Source organism: Silene latifolia, chromosome 10 (assembly GCF_048544455.1).
Source record: "Silene latifolia isolate original U9 population chromosome 10, ASM4854445v1, whole genome shotgun sequence".
NCBI lineage: Eukaryota > Viridiplantae > Streptophyta > Magnoliopsida > Caryophyllales > Caryophyllaceae > Silene > Silene latifolia.
This window is the reverse complement of record NC_133535.1, coordinates 13,520,414-13,548,258: the sequence shown is the minus strand read 5'-3', so window position 1 is coordinate 13,548,258 and position 27,845 is coordinate 13,520,414. Positions and strand designations below refer to the sequence as shown.

At 39.7% G+C, this 27,845-nt stretch overlaps 1 protein-coding gene across 1 annotated transcript; it reads right to left on the bottom strand.

The window, feature by feature from the left end:
• On the bottom strand, window positions 1–27,845 carry LOC141607127 (uncharacterized). The gene is made up of 7 exons (XM_074426487.1): window positions 27,608–27,845; window positions 26,305–27,254; window positions 1,404–1,596; window positions 1,112–1,315; window positions 883–979; window positions 577–757; window positions 1–486 (listed from the first exon to the last, which is right to left on the bottom strand). The coding sequence occupies exons 1-7, from the start codon at window positions 27,843–27,845 to the stop codon at window positions 1–3; spliced, it is 2,349 nt and encodes a 782-aa protein (XP_074282588.1).

The following is a 27,845-nucleotide window of genomic DNA, read 5'->3' as shown; positions in this document are numbered from 1 at the left end:
TTACTGAGCTTGAGCATTTCCACAGTCCCCCTTCAAGCTAGAATATGTCAAAAGCTTTTGACCTAACCTTTCAGACAAATAAGCATGTTGTTGGCCCCCTAAAGATTTTGTCATCAAATCTGCAAGCTGCAAACTGGATTTCACATGCTTGGTAGCAATGAGACCTTCTTGTATTCTTTCCCTGACATAGTGACAGTCTATGTCAAGATGTTTTGTCCTCTCATGAAAGACAGGGTTAAGAGCTATATGTTCTGCAGCTTTGTTGTCACAGTACAGTTGAATATGTGTAGGAACATGAACATTTAGATCCTTGAGCAGCATCTTCATCCACACTATTTCACTTGCTGTGTAAGACATACATCTATACTCTGCCTCTGCATAACTCTTGCTAACAGTCTTTTGCTTTTTTGTCTTCCATGAAATTAGAGAGTTCCCAAGTAAAACACAGTAACCTGATAAAGATCTGCAGCTGAAGGCACATTGTCCCTAATCAACATCAGAGAAAGCAGACAAACTCAGCTCACTGTTTGCAGGATAGAACAGGCCAGCATTAGCAGTATGCTTTAGGTATCTCACAACATGCAGGGCTGATTGTAAGTGAAGTATCCTTGGCTGAGTCAGAAACTGGCTAAGATGTTGGACTGAGTATGAAATGTCTGGCCTTGTGAGATTCAGATATAAAAGTCTCCCAATGAGTCTTCTGTACCTCTCTGGATCAGGTATATGTTCTCCTTGATCAGTAGAGAGCTTCAACCCCCTAGGCATAGGAAACAATGTTTGAGTGAAATTCTCCATGCCTAGAGTCTTAACTATGTCAGTTCATTTCTTTGATTAAGAAGTATGCCGGTATCATTCCTGGCCACTTCCAAACCCAAGAAATACCTCATTAAACCAAGGTCTTTGATGCTGAAGGCTTTATCCGGACTTGTCTTTATTTCTTTTATTTCATTCTCATTATCACCAGTGATGATAAGATCATCTACATACACCAAGATAACTAAGAAGCTACATGTGCCAATCCCTTTTCTAGTGAATAAAGAGTAATCTTGTTTTGGCTGTGAGAACCCTAGACTAGTCAAGTGTCTAATAAGTTGAATGTTTCACTGTCTACTTGCTTGCTTAAGGCCATACAAAGTCCTCTTAAGCTTGCAGACTTCACCATTTGTTGCCTTGGTATAACCCAATGGAGGTCTCATATAGACCTCTTCATCTATATATACATGCAAAAATGCACTATTAATATCTAATTGGTGCAGGGGCCAATTTCTAACTGTTGCAATGGCCAACAATGCTCTCACAGTTGCAAACTTTGCCACTGGAGAGAAGGTATGTTTGTAATCCTTATCCTTTACCTGATTGTACCCATTTTGCTACCAATCTGGCTTCGAACCTTTAAATTGAACCATCTGATCTGTGTTTGATCATGTACACCCACTTAGATCCAATTGCTTTCTTACTTGCAGGAAGTTCAGTGATTTCCCATGTCTTGTTTGCCTCAAGAGCCTGCAATTCTTTGTCCATTGCTAAGACCCATCTTTCATCCTTTTGAGCTTCAGAAAAATCAGTAGGTTCATGCTCCTGCAGGACATCAGAGACCTGATATATGATGAATCAAAATTGGTAAGATTCTTGAGAAGCTGAGCATGGTATGCCATGGTAGTTGTTGAAGCAGAAGTTGAAGATTGGAAGGGCAGTTTAATAGGGCAATGGAAATCTTTCAGTCTAGAAGACTGATAGGCTATCGCACACCTATGAAAAGATAATATTTATACCCCAGCAAAACAAATGAATGTAGTACGTATGGGTCGAACCACAGAGAGACGGGAGTTGTTAATTAGTTGTTATGGGTTGAATTATATAGAGGTCGGTTACGTTTGATTGATTGGTTTGGTTTGATGATTAGAAAATAATAAACTAAATGATAAAAAGAGTCTAGGGAAGTTGGGTCACACATGCAAATTATGTAAATTCTTAAATTAAACATAGGAGTTGATGAAACGTTAATTGTTTAGGCTTAGAGATACCCACCTTACGGCATTAGTGTCAACCATAGACCGGGTCCTAGAGAAACTCTCGTCCATGACTATGTCATCCTACTACACATGCTTAGTATAATTCAATTACGTGCCTCTCGACTTTAGAACGAATGAACAAACTTAATCGATGAATAAGGCCTTTAAACAAAGATTAAACGTGACGATGAAAACATGTGATAGAAACAATTACACAATATTATATCAATCTAATTTAACGTTTTACAAATACTTTTTATGCATGGTTCCCTTCATTCCCTAGACAAAAGAAACTACTCTAACATGATGGAAATATAAATTAAACTAGTGATAAATGAAAACATAATGAAAATATGAATAAGAAATTACCTTGTAATATGGAAATGAACTAGAAATGGAAGAACAATGCTTGCAATGAAATAACTTGAAATGAAACTTTGGAATATAACTTGAATGGAAATTGTATTGAAATGTTTATAACATAAAGTAAATCTAAACTAAGCTAAGCTAATAACTAAACTAATCTAACTACTAAACTTAGAGAGAATTATGAGAAATTGTGTATGTGAATGGTGTGTAAAAGTGTGTGATTAACAACCCTTATATAGAAAATAAGAGAGTGAAATTTGTAGAGAAATCCAAAATGGCATCCTAAGCACACTCTTAATTTTCTCTTCAATTCTTGGTTTAATGCTCAAGGTATCCAAAGTTGGTGCTTTAATGCCTTGTTTATGAGTGCGATTAAGAGCATTAAGGAGGGCATCTTAAGTATTTTGGCATCCTAATCTCTTCTTTAGCATCCAAATTTTCCACCACATTTTGGACTTGAATTCTTGGGCTTTGACTTGCACAACGACTTTGCTTGCATTTTCATTTTGATCCAACACTTTCTTCATGCAAAATTCATGCACTTCCAACACTTAGTCCAATCTTGCTCTCATACTTAGTCTTGCTTCTAGTGTTAGCACATTTTATAGTACAAAGAGACGGGAGTTTGTTTTAGGAGCAAATGGCGATAATACATATAAAATGGAGCTAATCTAAGGGGTAAAAGTATGTAAATTATGCACTTATCAAACTCCCCCAAGCTAAACCCTTGCTTGTCCTCAAGCAAGAAACCATATCCCATCAAATGTAATACCCTAAAACAAGCTAAGCATAATGATTTAAAAACCCGAATCAACATGGGCAAGGGACAAAGCAAAACATGGATGAGATTTACATGACGGCGTAGCATGAAAAACTTGAAATGAACCTTTAAGCTCTTGCATGATCTTTTGACTTATGGACTCTCACGGGGCACTCAAACTCTTTTATATGTGAAAGGACAGTTTTGTGAATGAACACTCAACTATCCTCGACTTATAATAATGTGTCCGCAATCTAATATGGTAAACAATCAAAACTAGTAAGCCAAAACAATCAAATGCAAGCATGATAAATAAGTCAAATGGGTAGGAAGAAGGCAATATGTAGTGGGTAAGAAGGAGGAACAAATGAAGGGTAATGAATTATGGATTGTGGAGCTAATGTCAAGCTAGCAACAATCAAATGCAAGGATGCTCAATCCCAATTCTAACCCAATTTGCAATTCAAATCATAAGAAAACTCCAAAATAATATGAATAATACATGAGAATTTCTCACACCTTCTCCTTCTTCTCTTTTTTCATTTCAATGCATACTTCTTTTTTCTTACTTTTTCTTTTTTTTTTCTCATTCATTTTTTTCATCTTTTCATTCTCATTTTTTTTTCATTTCAACTCTTCAATTTTTCATTTTTCTTTTTTTTTTCTCCTTCTTTTTCTTTGAGCATTAAGACCAAGCTCACATGATTTCCCAAACTTTGAAATAAATCTCAATTGAGCACCCAAGCAAAAACAAACAAAGCTACTAGCTCAACAAGGTAGGCAAGTTATAATGTAGCTAAGGAAAATATTTGTGAAATGGGTCAAGAAGGTAATTATATCATGTGAATAGCTCCAAAATGCTATAACAAATGAATGCATGTTTACAAAGAAATGACATGAGAACCATACTTGTGCGTTTTGATGAAACAAACATCATAAGGAGACCTACACTCACCTAAGAGAGACCGGATATAGATGCGTCGGTCTAAAGAGGCCCTACCGTACCATTTTGTAGCTTGCCAAAAGTCAAGATCAAGCCTATTTGGTTCATTTTCCATCTCTCACCTACTATGTCAAGACATCCCCATGTAGCTATTATTCCATCATAAAAGAAGAAATCATTAGCTTAAGCAATCATCAGGATATGCAAGAGGGCATAAGTAGGACAAGCAAATAATTAGAAGCAAAAATTCTCACAAATTTTTCAAAAATTCTCACTAAATCTATACTAACTAAATGCAAACTAACTAATATGCAAACTAACTAATATGCGGATGCAATCTCCCCCCAAGCTAAATATAACATTGTCCTCAATGTGCCAACAATTAAATTACCTAACTAAACCATAAAAATGGCGCAAAGCACATAAACAAGAAAGACAAGAGGTCATATTTAATGGGTTGCGAGAAATAAACTAAAATGCAAAACAAAGAAAACTTACTAGACTAGCGAGCCTCCCCCAAGCTAGCATGTGTTCGGGGGGGACTTCCATTCATCAAAAATTCAAGAAAAAGGCTAAAAATTGAAATTTTGAAGAATGAACGATGTTTGCAAGTGATTAGGCAATTTAAAAAAAAAAAAAAAAAAAAAAAAAAAAAAAACGGAAAAAGTTGCGTCCCCGATCGGGGTTGACCACATCTTACAAAATTTTGACTTTTTCTGCATTTCTTTTAGCTCCTCCGTTTGTTGAAAGTTACGACCCCGAACGGGGTTGCATGCATGGGGAAGCGTGATTTTTCTCATTTCCTTCATTTTTCACCTATAAATCATAAAACAAACATCGTCAAATCTAGTATTTTATTCCTAATTCTACGAAAACATTAAATTGCGGAAAAAAAATTGAAATAAAACAAAAACAAACTAGTTTTTTTTCCTAATGGATTCTCCACCGTCCTCTAAAAAGCACGTCAACGCCCTTAGAAGTAAATCATATACATGTGCATGGGCAATACAAAAGCATATATACGCAATTGATAAGATATTAGCTTGAAAGATCAAAGATAAAGTAGGATAAATCTTATCATAATGCGCATCCGAGATTTCAAAGAAAACCACTGTATCACTCCACTCATCAGCAAGAGATGGAGCATCATGCTTAAGCCCATAAAATAAATCATTAGAGCACAAATTATAATCATATATGGTCTCAAATGGGTGGCATAAAGAATAAAATAGGAGAGGGTCATCAAAAATAGGGGGTTCATCCCACTTAATTTCCATATCAAAATTGCTTAGCCCTCTAACTTTCTCGAATGGATCAACAACATCCTCTACAAATGGATTGTCAAGTGGGTTAAAAGACTCGGGAAAAATCTCATTAGAATCACAAGGAATCTCGACTAATTCATTTGTAGAAGGTGACTTATCTACTATGGGGTTAATGTCATCAACATGAGTCTCTACATTTTCTATTTGAATGACACTAGGGGGATTTTAAAAGATAAAATTGGACCATCATCATCATCCAATAAATCAAAATCATTAGATTGAAAAGACTCACATTGGGGAGGTGAAAAAGCAAAATGAGAGAAGATAGGCTCACGCCGTCTCGGTTTCTCTTGAGAATTTTGTCCCAAACAAGCCTGTAACATTTTAAGCTCCTCTTCGATTCACCATTAATGGAATTAGCGTGCTAATTCCCGACATTCGGAAGCCATGAAATTTAAGAAATTCCAAAGTTCCGGCCCAATCATGTTGTAGAGATTCCCATAACTCAATTTTAGAGCCAATCCACGGGTCTCGGAATCCATGCCGCCAAATACGAAATGACCCAAGTAATCCCCATCAAGGACATGTCCAAAGGAGATGAGACTATCGCAAAAGTAGTAGAATCGGTCAAGATAGTCAGGAAAAGGCTCATCTATGAGTTGTGGGATGAATTTGTAACTCATTATGTAAGGCCAAGCTTTATTACCTACAAAATAAGCACTAAAATTACAAGAAAATGGTGAGATGAATCTCAAGGAACAAGTGTTCCTCGAGACAAAATAAAAAGATAAAATTCAACAACTAATAACAAACAAAACCATGTGAAAATGCTCATTCCAACCCAAAATAACCCAATTAGAAGACAAATGACTTCTTACATTACAAACCTTAAGAAATTCTCCAAAATATACAATTTTTTTTTTTTTGGTGACGAGGGTTTTAATCCCTCCCGGGCCCGGGCATTCCGGCGTCACCACCTGGACCATGTAAACCACCCCAATTGGGGCCGCCGAGATAACCGCATGCAATTGCTCATCCGTGGGTTCGAACACGGGACCTCGCAATTCTTGCCTTTGCAAGCTTTGAGGTTACCCAAGTCTACCACTAGACTGCAAGCACTTGGTTAAATCTTAACTTCTTCTTCTACCACTTATTATTAACATCAACTTCATCAAACAAATCTTTTCTTGTAGAGGAATCCAAAATAGCATACTAAGCACACTCTTAATTTTCTCTTCAATTCTTGGTTTAATGCCAAAAGGAATCTCATGCGAATCCTTAATGCCTCTTTAATCACCTGGTTAAATGTGATATTAGCATCCAAAACTTCACTAAGCATCCAAAGTTTCCACCTTAATTGGACTTCAAATCTTGGGCTTGACTTTACATAAGACCTTATTTTGTATTTCTCAAATTAATCCATCACTTTATCCATGCAAGTCCATGCACATCTTCCATGTTGGTCCACATCTCTTCTTTAGCTTAGCTCATGCTTCTAGTATTTTTACTTGAGTAGAATTGGGCTCATTTTAGCTCATTTTCCTACAAAACATAAGAAAACATACAAATGGAACTAGAAAGCAAATATTAACTCATAAACACAAAGGTAGTGCATTGATGCGTGTTATTTATATGATGTTTTACATCCCATTTTACACGCATTTCAGAGCTCATTTTGTAGTTTGTGCTACATTTCTCCCTATTTCCGTCTACTTCCGTATTTTGTACATTATTGCAGAAATGTGAAGAATTCAACGGGAAATCAAGCCAAATCCATCCCCGAGTAAACTGCATTGCAAATGACGTAAAGGAATCACTTAAGGAACGAGCTTGGTGCGCAATCCAAAGCCCAAAAGACAAGTCCACGAGTTTCAAGAAGTCGAGTAGCAGCTCCATTAGTCGATCGACCATCACCCTCGATCGATCGACCAATGTTCGGGTTCGAAGCTACTTTTCTTTGAGGAGCGATCGATCGACCACCTTATCGATCGATCGACGATTGCTATTCCAGACGAGAATTAGAAGACCGAGAAAGCGCAAGCCCATGATGCTAGGTTTAGGAAATAAGATGTTACGTTTTTTGCTATATAACGTAACATAAAACATTCAGTTTATCATCCAAGTTTTTTTCTAAGTTTCACACAGTAACTTTCAGTTTTATTCATTCGAGTAATTAGGGTTTGGATCATCGTTTTAGCATTGGAATTCTGTTCTTGTTCTTAATCTTTCCTCTGAAATCTCGGTATTCCTTCTGCCCTAATTCCAGTTTATTGTTTTATTTTCATCATTAGTATAGATTTGCTAGTTAGTATCCCGAAAGCCAATTATCGTATTATCGCTGTTTGTTATTTACTTTAAGCATGAATTCAGTAATCGTTATTAGTTTTATTGTTGTTATCACTTTCATCATGAGTAGCTAATTCTTTAGTGCTAGGATGTAGGCGATTTATGGCATAGGCGGCAATAGATTTTACACGGACTGTCTCGCGTGTTGGTCGATCGACTGACATTGTCAGTCGATCGACTGACCTCGTAGGGTTTTCCTTCGTTTTAATTGAATTTAATCTTGTGTTTAACGAATCGAATGCATGCGACCAGTTAGATACCTATTTTGTGACCGACCCATTAGATCGAAAGATAGGGAAAGTTATTTGACCATCAATTAAATCGACTAAACTGTGCTAAGATCGAAAGATAGGTATAGTTTAGACCGTTAGTCACTTTTCAGGACGAAAGTTAGTATTAGTGACATTAGGGACCTATAGCGAGATCGAAAGATGCTATTTGTTAAGAGTAGACCGAGAGGATCTCTTTATCTCCCGCCTTACCTGTGTTTGATTCGGACCAACTTAGTTTCTTTCGCCTGAAGCTATAATGAACCGACCATCCTAGTACCCTTCTTTTATCTGTTTAAATCGTTTATTTAGTTTATTATCTTTGTTCACTTTTAGCTGTAGACCAATTCAATTCAACCCCCACGATAGTTACCTCAGACTGAACTTAAAACAACTAAAATTTACATCTGCCTCCTTGTGGTTCGACCCTGTTACCACTAGCCTAGGTTAGTCTTAATAGGAGATTATAAATTTTATCTTTGGTACTCACAACGACGGGTATCAAATTTTGGCGCCGTTTCCGGGGAGGCAGCGCTAGTTTTAGTTGTCTTTAATTTTAGTCTTTGTTTCTTTAGTCTCAGGGAACTTCGGTTCCTTGAGACCGTTCTCATGTCGTTCCTTCTGAGTTTTCCGCAGGAAGAGAACGAAATCTTTGGTGTTTATTTAGCCAGACTTTGGGAGTTTATTGAGCCCAGACGAGATGCCTTCTCTGATCTCCAAATATGCTGCACCATTTTCCGGCAAATGAATGACCCTACGCGAGCATACCTCGAGTCTATAGGTAAGTGGGATTTCGAAGGAATCCCCGTCATTGAGGTATTAGAATTCTTTAATTGGTTTGCTACTGAATCTCTTAAACCTACTTTTTCTCTTCATGTTGACTCAGATGAGGGGGTGGGTGAGACCTTAGAAACCGATCTAGGAAATGCTGACGGAGACATAGAGGAGACCATTAGCGTGGTTGACAATCCTTTTTATGAGGACAGTTTAGAACCCCTTTATGATTCTGGCACTGATAGTGAGGTCGATTTGGAGGATCTCTTTGAGAATCTCCAGCTTGACGAGTCTAGCGATAAGGAGAGTGAGGAGGAAAATTTTGACAGTCTTGAGGTTAATTGGGATGTGTATGACGATATTATAGATGAACCTATTATAGAGGACCCGATTGAACCATTTGACTTTACCGTCCCATGCATTTGGGATGATTATCCACCTTCTCCCTTAGTTGACCAGACTCCTCCACCTCACATTTCTTACCCGTCTGAGCATCTGGATTCTACTCACGTTGTTTTTGAGTCAAATGCTACAGAGCTCCTTTGTTTATCACCTGCGGTTAACTTGAGCTTTTATATTCCGCCCTTAGCTGGAGGGCAGAATAGCTTTGTGGACAATTTTAGGAGCTGCCATAGGAAATTTGTTAGGCTTAAATGTTTTTACATTTTAATTTCCTATGTTTTTACTATATTAAGGTGCTACTTACAGTTTTGTGTAGCACATGCGCAGCTATTTGATAGGTTGCTGAGAGCCTTGGGTTGTTTTGATTGGGCTCCATTAGAGTGAGCTGCTGAAGAAAAAGAGGTCGAGCGGGACCTGTCTGAAACCAGCGCTAGCCGGGAGGCAACCCGGATGTGTTTTGTTTTTGTTTTGAATAAAACCTCATAGTTGTTTAGAAATAAAAACTCTTAGTCGTGTGCTTGTTTTTCTTTTTAAACACTATAGACTGTTACTTTGGGTTTTGCGCAATTTTTGGGCGCGTTATTATGTGCTTTTGCAGGTTGAAGACCATGATAGCTTAATTTATTGAGCTAATTAGACGAAATCGAAAGTTCAAAGAGATTAGTTGATCGATCGACCGCAAGTATGGTCGATCGATCGAGCTGCGCATCTCAGGAGTTTCGGTCTGTTCACTTGATCGATCGATCGGGTGATGTGGTCGATCGACCATTTGCCATTTCAGACCTATTTTCGATCATTCCCCTGCTGTGTTTGATCGTTTTGCGGAATTGAGGGAGTCCTCCCTCCACTTTGTTTTCCGTCTTATTTCTGATTTCTTCCTTTTTCGTAACTTTGCACATAATTACCATCCCAATTTTGCTTTCTCGATTTTATGCGCGGTACTCTGTTTGTCTTTTCAGGTATCAAATTTTGGCGCCGTTATTGGTAGCACTGCTGGCTACTGAAACCTCCTAGCTCACGCTGGTTTGGGGAGGTTTCCTCTGCTGCGCTTAAAGTCTTGTGAGTTCCATATCTTTCCTTCATGTCTTGTCTGTTTTATTTTCTCGCAAATTCCCATTTCTCTTCTCTTCACTATATGATTTTGCACAATGGGGACATTGTGCGATTTGGTTTGGGGACGGGTTTTGCGTCGCATATCATTTGCTTGCATTCACGTTTAATTATTTCTTGCATTGTTGTTTATTTCTTCATATACATCAAAATTCAAAAAAATTGAAAAAATTCAAAAAAATTCCATAAAATGCATGTTTATTTTAGCATATAAGTCAAGTTGGAACGGTAGTATTTCTATGATGATTTTGCATTTGCACCTGTTTTGCCTGAGCCTTGCTAGATTAACATGTTATTAGTAGAATCGTAAATGCATATCTACGAGTTTTCGTTACATTCTTGCTGAACTTGAGACTTGACTTTGATTTTCGGCAAACTACATCATATTTCTGAGAATTAGAGCCTATAACTGGTGACATTCATGACCGGTTTAATTAGGAATGTGAGTAGTACTCCTTATGAGACATGTTTCCTTAATTTGCATGAATATGAATTTGATCTACTTAATACCTGTATGCATTCGGTTTGTGGTTTGTTGACACATGTGGTAGAGGTTGCCTTTTCTCATTTTACCCATAAGCTTCACACTGCCAAAAACAACCTTTTTGTCCCATTACTACGTCCTACATTTAGCCTGTCCCTTGTCAAGCTAGTAGTCTGTGTTTTTGGGGTTGTTACTCGTTTTTGGTGACATTTGCTTTGTTGAGATGATGATTGGAGAATGAAAAAAGGAAAGAAAGAAAAAAATGAAAAAGAAAGAAAAAATGAAAAAAAAAATGATTCGAAAAAGAAATGAAAAAAGAGGTTCTGTACTGTTTAAGCAGTCGATCGACTGCCAAATATGGTCGATCGACTGAGATTCAAGGAAGAAGTCAATTCGCATAATTTAATCCTTATCTTTTGGCGATTTTTGCTCCCATGTTTCATTGATATCCTATGGGGAGTTTATTGATTTGATAGTTTGGAGATTGTGAGTTTTGTGCTTGCTATAGCACTGTTTCGTTTGATTTCGAGCAAGAAGTTGGATGTTGCCACTTGGTTCCGTTTTGGTACTAGCTTGATCACCTGTACCTCCACTTTACCATAAAATGTTTTGCCTCTTCTTACCCATACCTCACATATCCCATATATACCTCGGCATGTGTCATTGGTCATCTGTTTGGTTGGAATGCGTATGTACGGTCGTAGAGGTCATTTTCATATTTTATTGTTGGCATGTTTTCATAGGTCGTAGTTAGGTGAGAGTCACTACAAAATTAATTCTTTCTATCTTACATATATATCACATGTGCTTATTGAGTGATTTGAGCGACCCGCGAGAGTCCAATTTGATAAGTCTCTGCAGTTGACGGCTCAGCAGTCTTTAACGACCTCATAACTCGTTTGCATGATTCACGTTACTAGTTGATTGTTGGTTGTGCATTAAATTTGTAACACCCCCATACTCCAAGTGCCTTACCAGGACCACTCAGGTATAAAGACATCACCATCTCGGTCGCCCGAGGTATGATAATCAAATAGACAAAACAGAAACAACATCTATTATAAATAGTTTAATGGAAAAATACAATCCTCAAAACCAAACCAAAGTACGATACAAGATTCTCAAACTATCTGTTCTCAACTGAAATATAAATAAATGCTAAGCTACAGCGGAAGACTCTATCGTCATGTCGTGGCCATCCCAGCTATCCCAGTACTCATCTCTATACCTGTTCAATATCTGCTCACCATCCCCGAATGGATCACCGCAGGTTTACAAAACAACACCGGGGTCAGTACTAATCACACAATCAACATAGATAATGATAATAAAAGGCAGGTGCATAACCGTGAATCACACACACACACACACACACACCACCAATCCCATCATCTCAATACTGACTGTCCACTGGACCAGCCCTGCCAGTGGGGGACCGCAGCCGTTCCCACCTAAGCCCCGCTCATCGTACGAGCGATAACCCTGTCCCATTAATGTGCACATCCCCTTCCGTGGCGGGTTCCACGAAGGGCGAAACTAGGGCGTGAAGTCACTCCCGCAAGTGACCCCACTCAGCCGAGAACGCATCTCGAGAGCCACAGACAGCCAATCACAATCACAATCACAATTACAATCATCAGATCAAACAACTAACTACAGCACATCACCAATATCCCATTATGGGACTAATACTGAGTAGGAAATCCTACCTGGAAAGCACAACACGCAGATGGTATCTACAGCTGTATCAAAACGGCTCCTCTACGAATTCTCCTCCTATCATACAACACATAGATGCTACCTGTGGACAGCGGGCCGCCCACGGGGGCGCTTGGTGAGAAACGGGGAACAAGCGTTTGCATTTTGTAAGGAGTCGCCACCAATTTTTATGGGAAATTGGAACCGTTCGAATACCTCATGTCATGTCAAGACACAAAGTAGTGACATGAACACTAAGCAATCGTTACCCTTAGCATTCTATGTCTAGAATGACTCTCGTGGATGCCAATGAACACGGGTGTTCACAGATATCTGGAGTAAGGGGTGAGGGTACGTATTAGGAAGCTCTTTTGATCGAACACCTAATCCCGCCCGCCTCGATAGCGGCCTCTACTAATGATTAGGGAAGTTGTCTATACTCGATATATCGTCGGTTATATGCATGCAATGCAACATCCATTGTTTTGATCCTAGCATGTGAAGATTAATACTAAGTCGGTTGACAAGTAGTTTAGCAAACAATTTGGGTCGAAGTAGGATTTAATGCTCAATTACATGTGAAAAACATACAAATGATAAAAGAAATACAATAATTATAAATTACAATAATGAAAATTACATTAATTACATTGGGATAGGCGATTTATGTCGAAAATACCTTTAAAACGGATAATTTGAGAAAAAGGAATAAAAGAACAAATTAACGAACATGAATTAGCGTGATATTACGGATAATAGTTAATTAATACGCTTACTAATTAATTACGTCAAGGCAGAAAAGGAGTTCGAGGCGAAATCACCTCGAACAGTAGCAAGAGATCGCGCCCTTTGGAAGAGGCGCAGCGATTCTTGCGTCTGTTTCCAAGGGTGAGTTTCAGGCGTGGCGGTTTAAGCGCAAATCGTTAATGTTAATTGTTAATTTTAAGGATTGATTAGATTATTTGACTCGGATGAAAGTGATTAACAGGTTATTTAACATATGAATGGGTCGTAAAAACAGTAAAACATGGGTGAGACGGATGCAAATGAATTAATTTACATGAATGAACGATTAATTGGTGAAAGACATTAATGAGTCCTCTATTGAAATTAATAACTAGTCTAAACATGATGACGTATGACGAATATATGATGAACAACAGGTTAGAATGTACCAACGACGAATTCCAGAGATTCAATATGAATGAATCGAACCTCTACAACCCGGGTTTGAATTGAATGACGAAAACCCGCAAATATGAATTACTTGGGATTTAAGTCGGATTTATGATGATTAAAACATATTAATGAATGATGGATTATATACATATGATTATTAAACTACCATGTGAACGAAGAATTAATCAAGCAAACAAAATAAACAAAAGCAAGACGAAATTTACAGAGGACGAAGAAGAAGAAAAGAAGCAAGAACTGCGGCAGCCTCACGAAGAGGCGCAGCAGGAACTGCGCTCCTTCGAAAGAGGCGCGCGATTCTTTGCGTCTTTTCTCGACTGTTAGTCTTCTGAAAATCCGTAAAAAGAGGTTTTAAAGACGGTTTTAGAAATCGGTTTTAATGAGGTATTTTCGACATAAATCTTACATGAGTGATACGATAATTAAAAGTACAAAAATACAATAAATAAAAGAGGATTATACACCCTCAGACTTACATGTTGACGGAACGAGATGAACTAAGAATCGACTAGTGAATGCTCGACGCGAATGCAAGGAAAGAGTGCCCTCGTAAGAGGAAAACGATTGAAACAAATTGATTAATTAGATTGATTGAGTGTAGTTGGTCAAATTGGTCGGTCATGCAACGGAGAGGTGGTACCGGAAGATCCGAGCTTACGTGGTCGGAAGTCCAAGCACGTAGGCGCCAATTAGTAAGAACGAAGTCTAGAATGCAAAGGGAGAAGAGAAGGGCGGACACTCGCGTGAGAAATATGAGGAACGAAGGCTCCTATTTATACTAATTCACGCGACGGAATTATGGTAAGACTAGGATACGGAAGGAAAGATCCGGAAACAACCGACTTAGGTTAAACGCGGAAACTTAGACAAAAAGAAAGCCCTGGGAAAAGGCGCAGCAGAGCTGCGTCCCTTGGAAGAGGCGCAAAGACCTGCTTGCGTCCTTTCCGGTAGGTTCCTCTGCGCGTAGAAAACGCGTTTGACAGCCTGTCGTATTTTAGGCATAACTTTCTCTATAAGACTCGGATTAAGGTGATTTCGGTGGCCTTGGAAAGCTAAGAAAGAGATCTAGAACTTTCTGTGAAATAGGCCTGACCCAAAAAAGTCGTTATCACCTCGTAAAATGGGCCTAAAGGTCGGGTTATCATTTTAACTAAATGAAATGCACATTTTGTAATGTAAACTTTTAGTTTAGCCTAAAGAAGTGACATAGGACTCAAAATGAGATATAATCTCAACATTTTATGACATCCTAACCTTAGGTAGACAAGCCCATTGCTTTGACTCGGGATTTGACGGTTTATAGGAAATGAAGACGGTTTTAGGCCCGGACTCCAAATGTACTCTAATTACTGCCAAAACGACCGTATCGGCGCGTAGATGACAACTAAGAGGTAGAAATTAATATTTGAGCAATCACTTGACGATAATCTTACGAACTGTCACAAATCGTTCCGCGTACCAAACATGCGGCCCAATCATCACCGGGTGGTTTGCGGGAGGTGCAGAAACGAGGTGTCTACACTACCATTCAAATACTACTCATAAAAACCCCCAATTCCTAAATTAGGGTTTCACCAATCTTAACAAAACATTATAGAAATTATATTAAAAGCTTACCCTTGACGCAAGGAACTCAACGATACGAACTACGACAAGAACTGACCGTCTGAACTCCGAGAATTGTCAAGAATGCGATTAGGAAGAAGAACTAGTTGCTTTCTCTCTTAAACAGGTTTTAGGTTTTGTAAAAAGTGATTTAAAACAATGACGAATATGTTTAAATACCTTAATCGCGTAATTAACAAAACCCGAGAAAACTCCCCCGTAAAACCGGACACTCGATCGAGTACCCAAGGTACTCGATCGAGTACCCCCTTACTCGATCGAGTACCCCAGCTACTCGATCGAGTGCCCAACAAGTCAGAAACTATTTTGCTTCGCCACTTACCCTTACTCGACAAGAGTAAGGCCTACTCGATAGAGCACCCCCAAGACTATAAATACGGAGTATTACAGTCTTCCCTCCTTAAAAGGAACTTCGTCCCCGAAGTTCAAACCACTACTAAAACAAAGGTACTCTAAAACATTCCCGACTCAACAACCAAAACAAAACTCAATATAAAACACGCTACTTACCCAACTCATCCCGACAACCTACCGACGCAACATATAAAAAGGTGTATAAAACTCTTAGAAACTGCTCGCGATCATCTCCTACCCCCTAAAAGAAACAAGGTTACGTCCCCGTAACCATACATACCTGATCAAAAAGGAAGGGGTAACGCTCTTTCATAGCTTCCTCTGGCTCCCATGTAGCTTCCTCGGTCTCGTGGTTAGACCAAAGGATGTTGAGCAAAACTGTCTCACCACCCCTAGTCTTTCTAACCTTTCGGTCTAGGATCTGCTTAGGTACCTCAAGATATGATAAAGACTCATCAAGCTCTAAGTTCTCGGCCTCTAATACATGTGAAGGGTCACTCACATACTTCCGCAGCTGCGATACATGAAACACATTATGCACCCTCTCTAACGCAGCTGGTAAAGCCAGACGATAAGCCACTTCCCCAACTCGGTCTAAGATCTCATAAGGCCCTATAAACTTCTGGCTTAGCTTGCCTTTCTTCCCAAATCTCATAACCCCGCGCATAGGAGACACTTTCAGAAGAACCTTGTCCCCAACCTGAAACTCTATGTCCCGACGATGTAGATCTGCATAACTCTTTTGTCGATCCCGATTTGCTCTCATCCTTTCCCCGATCATCTTAATCTGTTCCACCATCTCATGCACCATCTCTGGTCCTAAGACCACCTTTGCCTCAAGACTATCGTCCCAACAGATTGGACTCCTACATCTCCTCCCATACAAAGCCTCAAACGGTGCCATACCAATACTAGTGTGATAGCTGTTATTGTAAGAAAATTCTATCAAGTCCAACCTCTGCTCCCAGCTACCACCAAAATCCATCACACAAGCTCGCAACATATCCTCAAGAGTCTTGATTGTTCTCTCGGTCTCCCGTCGTCGCAGGATGAAAAGTGTACTCATCTTGATTTGTCCCCAACGATTCCCGCAACTCCTTCCAAAACCTCGATATAAACCTCGCATCTCTGTCGGACACTATGTCCTTAGGGACTCCATGCAACTTCAAAGACGTTCTTTCGATAGGCCATAGCCGATTGTGCCTTAGTCCATGTATCTTTCATTGGAACAAAGTGAGCTGACTTGGTCAGACGATCCACTATCACCCAAATCATGTTGTTACCTTGTTGACTCTTAGACAAACCCACAATGAAATCCATGGAAATGGATTCCCACTTCCACTCAGGCACCTCCAAAGACTGAATCTTACCTTGTGGTCTTCTCTGTTCCCCTTTAACTCTCTGGCATGTCAAACAACGGGACACAAACTCATTTTTGTCTCTTTCTTCATCCAGGCCACCAAAACGTTTTCTTCAAATCCTTGTATAACTTGTCTCACACTGGATGAACTGAATATGGTGTGCAATGCGCTTCTGTCATGATCGTCTTTTTCAACTCCTCATCATTAGGAACACACCACCTACCATCAAACCTCAAGCTACCATCTGTATGAATGGAAAACCGGGACACTGTCCCTTTCTCTACTCCAGCTCTCCACTCCACTACCTTAGGATCCAAAGCTTGCTTATCCCGAATGTCATCATAAAACTCCATATGTACTGTCATATCACCCATAGCATCTCCTTTCTGCATCATATGAATCCCAAAGCTTGCTACCTCATCCCTCAGCCTCATCAAAGATAGAGCTGTACACAGAGAATGTACACTCTTTCTACTCAAAGCATCAGCAACAACATTGGCCTTCCCTTCATGGTAGATGATTTCCATGTCGTAATCGCCAATCAACTCCATCCACCTCCTCTGTCTCATGTTCAACTCCTTCTGCGTGAAGATGTACTTGAGACTCTTGTGATCAGAAAATACCTTAAAGATTGCTCCATAAAGGTAATGTCTCCAAATCTTGAGAGCAAACACCACTGCACCCAACTCCAGATCATGAGTAGGGTAGTTCTCCTCATAAGGCTTCAACTGCCTAGAAGCATAGGCAATCACTTTACCATTCTGCATCAACACACATCCCAACCCATTCTTCGAGGCATCTGTATAAACCTCAAAATTCTCGCTCCCTTCAGGCAATGCTAGGACAGAGCTGTGGTCAAACTCTCCTTTAATGTTTGGAATGCCGTCTCACAACTCTCATCCCAACGAAACCTGTTCTCTTTCCTCATCAGCGCTGTCATCGGTCTAGCTATCTTGGAGAAATCTTTCACGAACCGTCTGTAGTATCCAGCTAAACCCAAGAAACTCCTAACCTCAGCAACATTCTTTGGTGCTTCCCACTTTTGTCCCGCCTCAATCTTCGCCGGATCCACAGACTACCCCATCTTTAGAGATTACATGCCCCTTAAAAGCAACTTTCTCTAACCAGAACTCACACTTGGACAGATTAGCATACAACTCATGATCTCTCAAAGTCTGCAACACGATCCTCAGATGCTCCTCATGCTCCTCCTTAGTCTTAGAGTAGACTAAGATATCATCGATAAACACCACCACGAACTGGTCCAAGAACTGTCTGAAGATTCGGTTCATCAAATCCATAAACACTGCCGGCGCGTTAGACAACCCAAATGGCATCACCACATACTCATAATGGCCATACCTCGACGTGAAAGCTGTCTTCGGTATGTCCACCTCTCTAATCTTCACCTGATGGTACCCCGACCTCAAATCAATCTTAGAAAAGACTGTTGCACCACTCAACTGATCAAACAGGTCATCTATCCTTGGCAAAGGATACTTGTTCTTTATCGTCACTCGGTTCAGCTCCCGGTAATCTATGCACAACCTCAAGCTCCCATCTTTCTTCTTCACGAAAAGAACTGGCGCTCCCCAAGGCGATACACTTGGTCTAATGTATCCCTTCTCTATCAAATCATCCAACTGCTTCCTAAGCTCCTCCATCTCCTTAGGACCCATACGGTACGGTGCTTTAGATATTGGCCCCGTCCCTGGCTTCAACTCAACGGTGAAATCTATCTCCCTCTTCGGTGGCAACCCCGGAATCTCCTCCGGGAAAACATCTGCAAATTCTCCCACCACTGGTATCTCATCAACTGCTGGACTTTCTATCCGGTCATCTCTCACATGGCATAAGATCAACGGACATCCCTTCCTCAGATACGACTTCAAAGTAACAGCTGCAATCAACTTAACTTTGGGTTTGACTAGAAACCCACGATAAGACACACTAACACCCTTAGGACCTCTTAGGGACACTTTCTTTTGATGACAGTCTATCTTAGCCTTATACTTTCCTAACCAATCCATCCCAACTATCATCTCAAAACCATTAAAAGGAAACTCTAGCAAGTCTACAGGGAAATCGACTTGCCCAACTATCAAAGATACATCTCTAAACAACCTCCCGCACGATACAGACTCACCCGAAGGTATGAAAACTTGCTCCCTAACAGACTCATATACTCTCAAACCCAACTGTTGTACATGACTCGAAGACACAAACGACTGAGAAGCCCCCGAATCAAACAAAACAAACGTATGAATACCATTAACAAGGAATGTACCGGTGATAACGTGCGCATCTTCCTCAGCTGCCTTCTTGTCCATCATGAACAACTTGCCACTGGTCTTCTGTCCACCTCCCTGGACAGTACTGGCTGATGCGGTCGGCTTAGCACCCGACCCTTGATTGTTGTTATTGTTTGTCGGTGTCTTCTGATAAGAATTACCGCCGTTGCGATTGCCTCCACTCTGGTAGCTCTGACCTCCCCGGTTTGGCCATGATCCACCGGGTCTCATTGCTCGCAAAGCTCGTGCGGGTCTCGACAGATCCGGTGCACTCGTGCACTCATGTCTCTTGTGGCCTACACCACCACAACCAAAGCAGGTCACTCCCCAACTATTACTCACACTCCCTCGGCCTCGCCCAAAGGAAGTCCCAAAGACTAAATCCGGACCCGAGGAAGAAAATCCTTTAGACTGATTGTAGTTGCCTTTCTTGAAATTAGATTGGCCACCACCCTCGCTCTCAGACTTCCTCTTCTCTCCACCTGACCTCTCCTGAGCCATCTCCACTAGCCTCTCAGCTCTCCCAGCCCTCTCATACGCTTCCTTTACATCAGTAAGGACTCCCACGGGTAACTTATCCATAATTTTCGTGGTTAGCCCTCTCTCAAACCTCAAAGCCAGATTCTCCTCACTCAAACCCATATCCTCAAAGCATATCTAGATTTCTCATTGAACGCCTGTAGTACTCACCCACAGACATCTCGGCGGTCATCTTAAACTTATCGAACTCCTCTCTCAACTTACTCCTCACATGTTCTGGTACGAACTCCTTCCTCATGACCCCTACGAAACTCCTCCCAAGGTATAGCAGGTAACCCTTGGTTGGTATATATCTCCTTGGCACTCACTTTCACCGAATCCCACCACTTGCCATTTGCCTCCCTCGGATAGAATGCAGCCTGATCCACTCTCATCTCATCAGGACAGTGAACTAAATCTAGTATGTTCTCCATCTCCCTCAGCCAACTATCAAGAAGGTTAGGCTCCTCAACTCCCTTGTACTCCTTCGGGTTAAACCTCGCAATATAGAGGCTGACTTTAGCATGGTCAACCTCCTTCTCCTTATCCTTATTCTTGTCCTCATTCACTTTCTTTAGGGTCTTAGTAAGAGCATCTTGGTGTTCTAACATCTTTACGATGTCATCCATGGTCATAAGCTCTGCTCTCGCGTACAAAGCATTTCTCTTTGGCGGCATCTTGAAACTATACATATATAAGAAAGGGTAGATATGAACATACGTACTAAACTTCAAAACACGAAAACACGCTGCCCAGAACCTACTCGATCGAGTATCCAAACCCACTCGATCGAGTAACGGGCTACTCGATCGAGTGCCCCCATGTACTCGATCGAGTACCCAAACTCCAGAACCAAACAGACCTTCTGATCTCTAACCCACTCGATCGAGTATCTAGGCTACTCGATCGAGTGACCCCCTAATCGATCGAGTACCCCTAGTTACTCGATCGAGTGCCCCAAAACGCGATTCTGGACTCAAAATCGCCAAAAACCCACCCGATCGAGTCAGCCCCACTCGATCGAGTATCACTAATACGTAAGAGCTACCCGCATGTTACGTCATACACTAACATGCTAAACTTTATAAAACCACATGATATCATAATAAATATGCTACGCGTCTATTCTGCTATCAACAAGATCAATTCATCATGCTATTAGAGCCACATTGTAAACATCCAACATGTTATTCCAACATCAAGTCTACACATATATTACTTTTCTTTCACACTCTCAACTTCTCCTCCAACATCCAACAATCACACACTTCATCACATTGTTAACAAGTTAACCAAGTACACATATGACTCGACAAGCACTTTCCCATGTGACCGGTTCAAAGTTGTAGGGTGACCCCCGCGACTTTAGGACGTCTCCCAAGCCTTTGCACTAGCTCCTACAACTTTTACCCCGGGTTCATTTTAATTGACTCCCTATGTTCATTAAGTTCATTGGTTACAGGTTTCAGGATCGTCGCTCTGATACCATTTGTAACACCCCCATACTCCAAGTGCCTTACCAGGACCACTCAGGTATGAAGACATCACCATCTCGGTCGCCCGAGGTATGATAATCAAATAGACAAAACAGAAACAACATCTATTATAAATAGTTTAATGGATAAATACAATCCTCAAAACCAAACCAAAGTACGATACAAGATTCTCAAACTATCATTCTCTCAATGAAATATAAATAAATGCTAAGCTACAGCGGAAGACTCTATCGTCATGTCGTGGCCATCCCAGCTATCCCAGTACTCATCTCTATACTGTTCAATATCGCTCACCATCCCCGAATGGATCACCGCAGGTTTACAAAACAACACCGGGGTCAGTACTAATCACACAATCAACATAGATAATAAGTAATAAAGGCATGACAGACAATTTGAACCGTCACACACACACACACACACCACCAATCCCATCATCTCAATACCGACCGTCCTTTGGACCAGCCCGCCGATGGGGGACCGCCGTTCCCACCTAAGCCCCGCTCATCGTACGAGCGATAACCCCGTCCCATTAATGTGCACATCCCCTTCCGTGGCGGGTTCCACGAAGGGCGAAACTAGGGCGTGAAGTCACTCCCGCAAGTGACCCCACTCGGCCGAGAACGCATCTCGAGAGCCACGATGACCAATCACAATCACAATCACAATCACAATCATCGAGATCAAACAACTAACTACAAAGACATCACCAATATCCCATTATGGGACTAATGCGAGTAGGAAATCCTACCGGAAAGCACAACACGCAGACGGTATCTACAGCTGTATCAAAATGGCTCCTCTACGAATTCTCCTCCTATCATACAACACATAGATGCTACCATTCAAATACTACTCATAAAAACCCCCAATTCCTAAATTAGGGTTTCACCAATCTTAACAAAACATTATAGAAATTATATTAAAAGCTTACCCTTGACGCAAGGAACTCAACGATACGAACTACGACAAGAACTGACCGTCTGAACTCCGGGAATTGTCAAGAATGCGATTAGGAAGAAGAACTAGTTGCTTTCTCTCTTAAACAGGTTTTAGGTTTTGTAAAAAGTGATTTAAAACAATGACGAATATGTTTAAATACCTTAATCGCGTAATTAACAAAACCCGAGAAAACTCCCCCGTAAAACCGGACACTCGATCGAGTACCCAAGGTACTCGATCGAGTACCCCCTTACTCGATCGAGTACCCCAGCTACTCGATCGAGTGCCCAACAGGTCAGAAACTATTTTGCTTCGCCACTTACCCTTACTCGACAGAGTAAGGCCTACTCGATAGAGTACCCCCAAGACTATAAATACGGAGTATTACAAAATTGGTTTAGGCTTAACAGTTTGCATTTCGCTCTGAGATTGAACTCGTTCCATTAGGTCATTAGATCGAGTCTAGTTCTTGCTTGGGGACAAGCAAGGGTTTGGTTTGGGGAAGTTTGATGCGTGTTATTTATATGATGTTTTACATCCCATTTTACACGCATTTCAGAGCTCATTTTGTAGTTTGTGCTACATTTCTCCCTATTTCCGTCTACTTCCGTATTTTGTACATTATTGCAGAAATGTGAAGAATTCAACGGGAAATCAAGCCAAATCCATCCCCGAGTAAACTGCATTGCAAATGACGTAAAGGAATCACTTAAGGAACGAGCTTGGTGCGCAATCCAAGGCCCAAAAGACAAGTCCACGAGTTTCAAGAAGTCGAGTAGCAGCTCCATTAGTCGATCGACCATCACCCTCAGTCGATCGACCAATGTTCGGGTTCCGAAGCTCTTTGTTTCGAGGAGAGCGATCGATCGACCACCTTATCAGTCGATCGACCAGATTGCTATTCCAGACGAGAATTAGAAGACCGAGAAAGCGCAAGCCCATGATGCTAGGTTTAGGAAATAAGATGTTACGTTTTTTGCTATATAACGTAACATAAAACATTCAGTTTATCATCCAAGTTTTTTTCTAAGTTTCACACAGTAACTTTCAGTTTTATTCATTCGAGTAATTAGGGTTTGGATCATCGTTTTAGCATTGGAATTCTGTTCTTGTTCTTAATCTTTCCTCTGAAATCTCGGTATTCCTTCTGCCCTAATTCCAGTTTATTGTTTTATTTTCATCATTAGTATAGATTTGCTAGTTAGTATCCCGAAAGCCAATTATCGTATTATCGCTGTTTGTTATTTACTTTAAGCATGAATTCAGTAATCGTTATTAGTTTTATTGTTGTTATCACTTTCATCATGAGTAGCTAATTCTTTAGTGCTAGGATGTAGGCGATTTATGGCATAGGCGGCAATAGATTTTACACGGACTGTCTCGCGTGTTGGTCGATCGACTGACCTCGTAGGGTTTTCCTTCGTTTTAATTGAATTTAATCTTGTGTTTAACGAATCGAATGCATGCGACCAGTTAGATACCTATTTTGTGACCGACCCATTAGATCGAAAGATAGGGAAAGTTATTTGACCATCAATTAAATCGACTAAACTGTGCTAAGATCGAAAGATAGGTATAGTTTAGACCGTTAGTCACTTTTCAGGACGAAAGTTAGTATTAGTGACATTAGGGACCTATAGCGAGATCGAAAGATGCTATTTGTTAAGAGTAAACCGAGAGGATCTCTTTATCTCCCGCCTTACCTGTGTTTGATTCAGACCGACTTAGTTTGCTGCCGCCGAAGCTATAATGAACCGACCATCCTAGTACCCTTCTTTTATCTGTTTAAATCGTTTATTTAGTTTATTATCTTTGTTCACTTTTAGCTGTAGACCAATTCAATTCAACCCCCACGATAGTTACCTCAGACTGAACTTAAAACAACTAAAATTTACATCTGCCTCCTTGTGGTTCGACCCTGTTACCACTAGCCTAGGTTAGTCTTAATAGGAGATTATAAATTTTATCTTTGGTACTCACAACGACGGGTATCATGCATAATAAATATGATTAGCTTAGCTTGACCCGGGTTTTTAAATCATTATGCTTAGCTTGTTTTAGGGTATTACATTTGATGGGATATGGTTTCTTGCTTGAGGACAAGCAAGGGTTTAGCTTGGGGGAGTTTGATAAGTGCATAATATACATACTTTTACCCCTTATATTAGCTCCATTTTATATGTATTATGCACTACCTTTAGTGTTTATGAGCTAATATTTGCTTTCTAGTTCCATTTGTATGTTTTCTTATGTTTTGTAGGAAAATGAGCTAAAATAAGCTCAATTCTACTCAAGTACAAATACTAGAAGCATGAGCTAAGCTAAAGAAGAGATGATGGGCCAACATGGAAGATGTGCATGGACTTGCATGGATAAAGTGATGGATTAATTTGAGAAATACAAAATAAGGTCTTATGTAAAGTCAAGCCCAAGATTTGAAGTCCAATTAAGGTGTAAACTTTGGATGCTTAGTGAAGCTTTTGATGCTAATATCACATTTAACCATGTGATTAAAGAGGCATTAAGGATTTGCATGAGATTCCTTTTGGCATTAAACCAAGAATTGAAGAGAAAATTAAGAGTGTGCTTAGGATGCCATTTTGGATTCTTCTACAAATTTTACTCTCTTATTTCCTATATAAGGAGTGCTAATCACACACCCTTTTGACACACGATCTTTTACACACTTTTTACATAGAAATTCTCTCTAAATTTAGTAGTTAGTTTAGGTTAGCTTTTAGTTTAGTTTAGTTTAGATTTACTTTATGTTATTTACATTTCCTATTTATATTACAAGTTATATTCTCAAGTTTCATTTCAAGTTATTTCATTACAAGCATTGTTCTTCCATTTCTATTTCATTTCCATATTACAAGGTAATTTCTATTTACATTTCTATTATGTTTATCATTTCATTTGTCATTAGTTTAGTTTACATTTCCACCATGTTAAAGTAATTTCTTTTGTCTAGGAAATGAAAGGAGTCATGCATAAAAAGTATTTGTAAAATGTTAAATTAGGTTGATATAAAAGTATTTGGGTCACACATGCAAATTATGTAAATATTATACTTTGACAATTGCACTAGAAACACAATATTAGCTCTAGAAACACTTTGATAAGTGCTAAATGATATGTAAAATCAAACTAATATAAGGGGTTAAAATGTATAAAATATGCACTTATCAAAGACATTTGTTTGTCTCTTTATGATCTTCTCTGAACAGGAGCTGTAGTCTCAGAAGTTGGACCTGAAGTAGTCCTTAGACTCATTGTTGTGTTCTCAGATGGAGTAGTATTAACAGTATTATTGTTGTTAATGTCGATATTGTGTGTATTTTCAGATGAAATATTATTATCTGAGTTATTGATGTCATTGTTTGATGGATCAGTGGGATTATTTTGTATTATTTGAGTAGTATTATTTTCACTTGGCTGTGTATTTTTTTGTATATATTCATATAATAGAACTGATTGTTGTCTGCAACATGTTGAACAACAGAGGGTGTATTGTTATTTCCTTAGACATAAGGAAATACTCCTTCCTGAAAAACTACATCCCTGCTGGTGAAACATGTGTGAGTTTCCAAATCATATAGCTTGTACCCTTTCTGCCCAAAGGGATAGCCAATGAGGATGCATCTCCTTGCTCTTTTGGCAAGCTTATCTCTATGTGTGATAGGCATAGAGGCAAAACACAAGGACCCAATAACCCTCAATTCTTCATATTTGGGTTTCTCATTGAAAAGCATTTCAAATGGGGTTTTCCACTGTAATATAGGAGTAGGCATCTTGTTTATTAAGTAGGTTGCAGCTAGTAGACACTCTCCTCAGAATTTCAAGGGTAAGTTTTCTTGTAACCTCAGAGCCCTTGTGGTCTCAATTAAGTGCCTATGTTTTCTCTCAACACACCCATTTTGTTGAGTTCTAGCTACAGTGGATGTTTGATGAATGATACCCCTTTTATTGAACATGCCTTTACAAGGACCTTGTACAAACTCTGTGCCATTGTTTGTCCTTATGATCTTGACCTTAGCATCAAATTTGTTCTCAATATGCAAAAAAAATTTTAATAAGATGAGGAACTTGTTCCTTGGACTGTATCATGAAAGTCCAAGTTGTCCTAGTATAGTCATCAACAATGGTCAAAAACGATTTTGCACCAGATAGTGCCCTGACTCTATAAGGACCCCATACATCAAGATGAATCCATTCAAAACATGTTTTAGCATGTGAATTACTATTAGCAAAAGGTAGCTTATGATGTTTAGCCAACATACAGACATGACATGTGAACCTGCCATCATTATGCATATGATAACCTGGCAAATGTTTCAGCTTATCAAAAGAACTATGTCCTAACCTCTGATTCAGCAACTTTACATCAAAAAATTGAGTACAACTGTTTGAAAGATGACATGTTACATCAACAACAGTGTCATTTACTACATTATTTGCAGAAGTAAAACAATTGCAGTGGCTACTTCCTCTTCTATTCTGCAATTGACCCTTTATTAAGTAGAGATTGCCATGCTTCTTTGCCTTTGCCACAATCAACCTACTTAAATGGTCCAAAAACCAACACTCATGAGCAAAGAAAATGAGTTTCAGGCCAGAATATTCTAGCAATCTTCCTACAGATAAAAGGTTCTCTTTAAATTCTGGTATAATCAAGACATTATATAAGGTGATATTATCAGTCAGATATATTGTTCCTGTTCTGTGAACTAGTTTAGTACTACCATCAGGAAGGCCAACCAGTATAGGGTGAGACAGGTGAACAATATCATGTACTAATGAGACACAAGAAGTCATGTGATCTGAACCACCTGAATCTACTATCCAGGTATTAGTATGTGCTTTGCCAGGTTGAAATACTGAACCAGAAGATGAAGATATACCTGCAAAGCTGGTGGAAGGAATGGTAAAAGCAGCATTAGACTGTGCATTGCCATCAGATAATGCTTGTATCACCTTGTGCACAACTTTGTCAACCAGGCCTGAGATCATGTCTGGAGCAGAAGAAGAAGCATCATCTGCATAATGTTGGTTGTGGACAGATGTTGTACTCTAATACCCTTGTTGATCATCATCAAAAGGTGTCATGTCTTCATAATCATCATACCTTGTCCTTATAGCATCAGCATTATTGGTAACTGGTCTCTTGTAGATATTGTTACCTTTCCTGTATGTGGTAACTGTTTGAACGACCTCTGCCTCTTCCCCTACCATAGCTAGACCGTGCTCCCTTTGGTAAGACCCTTGGCTAAGTAGCATTAAAACTCAACATGATCAAAAACATTGCACAAAGGACAAGTCTGGAGTTTGTAACATTCTGTGACATCATGGCCTTTCTTGGTGCAGTGAGTACATTGTTTGATTGGCTTACCCTCATCATCTAGCTTGGGTTTCTTAGAATAAGGTTCTGGCAGAGAGGGAGACTGTTTTATGCTTGCATAAGCAGTAGCCTCACCCATGGTCTCCAAGGAATCACTAATTTTTTTCTGCTTTTCTGCCTTTTGCAGCAAGCCTAAGGCTCTATTAATGGTAGGCATTGGCTTCATGGTCAATATGTAGCTCTTAACAGTCTCATAACTAGGGTTTAGACCCATGAGCAATTGTATCAT

Coding starts and splice junctions, on each gene's coding strand:
- LOC141607127 (XM_074426487.1), bottom strand. CDS start 27,845: ATGATACAATTGCTCATGGGTCTAAACCCTAGTTATGAGACTGTTAAG. Junction 27,255..27,607: donor ACCCAAGCTAGATGATGAGG/GTAAGCCAATCA, acceptor AACATTATGCAG/ATGATGCTTCTTCTTCTGCT. Junction 1,316..1,403: donor GATCAAACACAGATCAGATG/GTTCAATTTAAA, acceptor CCTTCTCTCCAG/TGGCAAAGTTTGCAACTGTG.